The 4852-nt window shown below is 51.7% G+C and overlaps 1 protein-coding gene across 1 annotated transcript; it reads left to right on the top strand.

Annotated features, from left to right (window-relative positions):
• Positions 1–507: 507 nt before the first annotated feature.
• Positions 508–4836, top strand: CSUI_001548 (uncharacterized protein). Its single transcript, XM_068061754.1, has 4 exons — positions 508–1212; positions 1933–2029; positions 2655–2732; positions 3409–4836. The coding sequence occupies exon 4, from the start codon at positions 4347–4349 to the stop codon at positions 4701–4703; it is 357 nt and encodes a 118-aa protein (XP_067926270.1). The 5' UTR covers positions 508–1212; positions 1933–2029; positions 2655–2732; positions 3409–4346; the 3' UTR covers positions 4704–4836.
• Positions 4837–4852: the final 16 nt, after the last annotated feature.

Below are 4852 nucleotides of genomic sequence, written 5' to 3'. Positions count from 1 at the left end.
CGCGGCCCGCATAACGCACGTGTCAAACAAGATGACTTCTAGGGTGGTCCTCGCACATACCGCACTCGTATACTCGTGACTCATTTGCATTAAACGGTACCACACTCAAGGGGCGGTCGCTTGGAGCTTCAGCGGAAGCGTGGCATGCATCGCTTTCTCTCAACGGCCGCCGCAGAGTCAGCAGAGTCAGGAAGCTGACGCTACAGTCTGTACTCGATGATCGCGACACACTGGAACTCTCCAAAGACCTGTTTCAAGTGTTAACTGTGGCGACACCTGTAACTGTCACGAAGTTACGAGTTGACCGGAAGAGACTCTCTCGACTTGGACGTTTAGCTTTGAGAACAGCTGTAGCCAGCAGGGGACCTTGAGGACCGCTTTCCAGGAGACGTGTCGTGTCACACGAAAACGCGACCCGGCTGGCTGAGGACGTGCTATCTGGAGTAACATGCATGCGATATCCCATGATTCTCGTATGGTTGCGACAACGACTCGACAGTTCCAGCAGAAACGACCCGGGCGTATCGCAAAAACCGAACAAGACAGATAGAATCTTTCGCTTGAAGCTGCTGTTTGTTTGTGCGGTCTGGATACAACTGCCCGCTGTTTCTTTTCACATTTGCCAGATCTGTCTACAGCGGTATTGCTTTTTCCCTAGGGTTTTAGTAGCCTCGCTCTCCACTGGCTTGCTTTCTCTTCCCCTGGACCACTGTCGTTCCGGCCTTCGTAGTTCCTCTTTTAGCTCTTCGCCAGTTCGACGGGTCGGAGGCAGGTTGGTAACTCATCGTTTCGCTTCCGAGAGAGAGACGGACGCACTCACGTTTTCTTTTCTCCTGCATGTTATGCCTGCGTGCCGCCCTGGGAGGAAGCAGATACATTGCCAGGGGGAAACCGATTCTTTGCAGTTGGCAGTCGCGGTACTTAGGCCCGCGTGCCTCACATTGTCCAGTTCTTCATAGGTCTACAGAGACACGGCAATTTCAACACTTTGTAAGCAACGGAAGTCCACAGGAGTCGACGACACGCAAACTTTTTTTTCTTGCGCGAGCGCGTTGTCCCTGAGGTCCCAAGTGATTTGGCTCACCACCCAGAGCAAAAAAGGCTTTCTGAGCAAAGCTAAAACATTGAGCGCACGTTCCTTAATTTGTACTTCGTGAAGGAATTTCGTGATGGAGCGCACGACCGAGCAGAACCTTCTCGGCTTGGGTACAGGTAAGCTGTCAGAGGTCCGCCGTCGGGGAGCCTGGGTTTAGCTTCTACTGAGGCTTTGAGGAGTCGCTGCTCTTTTCGACATGATTTTTTCCGACGGCTTGCTGGGGCGAGGCCAGTTTCACTTCGTGATCTAACTTACGAAACTAGGACACATGAACACTCTTCGGTTTGCTTCTTATACCTGCGGTTCTTTACTGTGGACGCGGTGCCTGCTTCGGCCGCGTTTCGCGAGTGAGAGTCAGCAAGTTTGGCAGGTACTCCTGCGTCGTCAACGTGGTCGAAGCCGCAGTGCCCCCCTCCGTTTTTCCGAAATAGAGTCGTGTCAGCTTCTGGACTCGGATAGATAGCTTCCCATGTTACCTTTCTCCTTAGCTGAGGGCAGCTGGATGACACGGGTGGGGGAGGTGGGTAGGTGCATGATTGAGGAAGTACGGATGGTTCTGCTGTCCGTACACGTGCTTATCAAGATGAAGGTTTCTACCTTTGACTTAAGTCTAGTTAAACCCCTCGTCCAGCACTCTAGAGAACCATCTTAGTAATCATCAGTGCGTCCTCTCGATGCCGAGAGATATGGGGACATGCATATGCAGGTCCCCTGCCACCGTTTCCTTCATACGTTGCGGCCCTGACAAAAACAGCTGGGCTAGTTGTGTTCTCCACTTCTTCATAATGGCGCGCATAGTCTTCACGTCTTTTTCTTTTGCCTGTGGCTCTTTGCAGATGTCCGAATGTCTAAATGCTTGAATCTCTGCGAACTCCACTTGATTCTTAGCGACCAACTTCGCCTTCAGAATACTCGATCTACGGAGGCTCAGAAGTACGCTGTATTTCTTCGTTTATGATCATGTTCTGTGCTGTGAAGCATGTCAACGAGGTTGTCGACCAGCGGACACCTTTGTTATGTCAGCCAGTCGTTATTAAGTGAGGGCCTTATAGTTCCCGGGGGAAGGTAACGCGTTCCCCGCTCCCTGTGTATGGGTGCGCCCGATAGCGTGATCGCTTTCCAAGAGGTGAAGACGGTGTTGCTGTCCTCTCGTCGTTTTGTCGTATGTTGGCCTTCCAGTTTCAAGTGAGCACGATTTCTTCGAGTCTCATGCGTGCGAAAATACAGGCTGTTCCGGCTAGAACCTCCGCAACAAGTCGCGGACCCCACATCTACTTAGAAACATGAGGTGGAGTACGTTTATCTTCCTGTATTTGAGTTGAGACCTAGCAGGTGCTCACGGAAATACGAAAGACAAGCTAGTACGACCAGCAGTTGCTCTCTTGCTCAGCATAAGGTCTTCGTAGATATTGTTGATACATATGTGTCGTCGTGATCTTCTGGTTTCACTTGCTCTTGTCGCTGCCGTTCAGCTGTAGTAAATCCATTACCCCACAGGGCCCTGGCATATACGGACTGGCTTCTTCCGGTTCCTTTCTTGTGCGTGTGTGCTGTTTAGTTTGCTCAAGGCATCTTACGACTACAGCAGCCGCTTTGCGAAGCTCAGGAGCCGGAATGTGATTGTCGATCTCCGAAGGTAAGTGGCTTTATATCTTTGGCCGATCACGCTATCAGAGCAAGAACTGCAACTAAAAGCCTGCGGAGATGTTGCAACTGTTCGCTGTGGCACAACCGATTCGCACCCCTGTTCTTTTTTCTGAATGGAGCGGCGGTGGCGTATACATGAGATGGCTAGGCGCGACTGGAAAAAACGGTTTTTGAGCGCAGCCCTGACGAAGCTGGGTGCTTCCCGCAGGGATGTCCGCTTCCAAGTGCTTCTGTGCGCTGTATAGTTCCTGTTGATCAAGACACCTCTATGGTGCGGTTTTTTCTTCACGGCAACTCAGAAATGCTGCGCGGGATAGTGACCTTCTCTCCTGGAAGATCTCGGTGCCGTCCCGGCCTTCGAGGTGTGGTTGATTTGTCTGCACATCGGCTTTCTTTTTCTGAGGTTAGCGGCAGCAAGCTTTTTCGATACGTTTTACAAGGGATCCGCCTGTGTGTTTGGAGAACGAGCTGAGTACGTGAGTTCCTCCTCTCAGCTAAAGCTTCCGCCGCGCCTTAACTAGCGTACAATTAGAGCACCCTTCTGTACGAGTTTCCGACAAGGATAATATCGGTGATTTTCGGCATGTTCTTGTCACGTTGTGCTTTAGGTATCGCGTAGATAGTCTCTCATGTGGTCCTGGGTCAGTGTCGTTATGGGTTTTCAGCAATCTGGAGAGAGAAGGCGACTTGCAGCAGTACGAGATTGCCCAACTTGTGAACCTTCTGCCGAAGTCGGTGGACGAAGCAAGAGTTCTCATTCCGTCTCTAGTTCGTTTTCCTGTCTCACGAATCAACCGAGTTCTCGAGCTGCTGGAAATGTTCCGTGTTCATGCGGCTTGAGGATTCTCTAGTCTGGAGGTGCGGTGTACGCCGTAGCGGCAGGCAGATGCTTGGCCGTAGAACGCGATGTAGAAAAAGAAAGTTGAGGAGATGCGGACAGAATTTACGAGAAGATGGGAACTAGAGACGAGGTGCTATTGCTTCATTATAGAAAAGGCATCAGATGCCGCGGGAACCTGTACGTAGATGGCTGCCTACAACCCTTAGTAAATGCGGGGGACCACGGCGGCGTACACAGTATCAGAGTGTCTTGAGCGAGTTTTTCGTCAGGCGTGTGTGTCCAGCTGAATTCTCAGGTGGTAGGCACGGGAGAGAGAGAAACTAGGTCCTGTCCCTGCCGTCTTTTCTGACGGTGTTAGGCACATCAGCGGCTTCTCTCTTTCTTAGGGCTGCCCGAAAAAGTCATCAGAACTCTTTGTGTGTGTGAGTGGATTAGGAGCAGTTACTGAGGAAGTATGTGGATTGTTCCGGTAAGTCCATATGTCCATAGTATGTATTCTACGTTCCCGAATCTGGCTGTCCTCTGCTACGCAACGACTCCGGCGTCGTCGCGGACGTTGATAGAAGAAATCTAAGTTCGTCGTTAAAGTCCGTCGACGCCGGGCCTTACATCTGAAAGCCTATTTCCGCTGTGTATGGCGCGAGGGGCTACGTCGGGGAAAGTGTGGCGGTTGTTTGCCGTGGGTGGGGACGTGCCTGCCTGTATAACGTGAACCGGTAAACGACTCAGCAGTTTTGCAGTGCAGGTTTCGGGCGCTTGGTCATGCCTGGAAAAATCTTGGAGCAAGGTGTTGATCGTAAGGTGGAGTTTCTACAGCCGATGAAAGCTTCAGCTTGGCTCCGACATGTCCGCAGATGTTGTAATTCCCTCGCTATTTTGTGCGCGAGCGGCATTTTCAAGAGGAAAGACTTTTGCGAGTGTACTGAGGAGCCTGTGACGGGTTCAAATCTCCGAGCCCTTTCAGGTTGTAATCATACAGCACTGATAGAGATACGCCGGCGTACAACAGGGAAACAAGCCAGCGTATCTCTATGTGCCGAACAGTGCACACTCTTACGTGCGTTGTTTCTAACCGGCCAGCACTGTCTGAAAGTGCTGTGTTCTTTGAGTTGTTGGTGATCTGCTGAGGCCAAGGCTTCGCTGGTTGCGGCCGAGAAACGGGACAATAATCCGCTGTCAAGCACTACGGGGTCGCACGGGACGCGTGGTTGACTGCGTGACGACCCGAACGGGCGACAGGGAAGACACGGGCCAGTAGCGGCTGGCGA

Source organism: Cystoisospora suis (genome assembly GCF_002600585.1).
Source record: "Cystoisospora suis strain Wien I chromosome Unknown contig_624, whole genome shotgun sequence".
Classification (NCBI taxonomy): Eukaryota; Apicomplexa; class Conoidasida; order Eucoccidiorida; family Sarcocystidae; genus Cystoisospora; species Cystoisospora suis.
The sequence above is the reverse complement of the archived record's forward strand: the minus strand, read 5'-3'. Positions and strand labels throughout refer to the sequence as shown.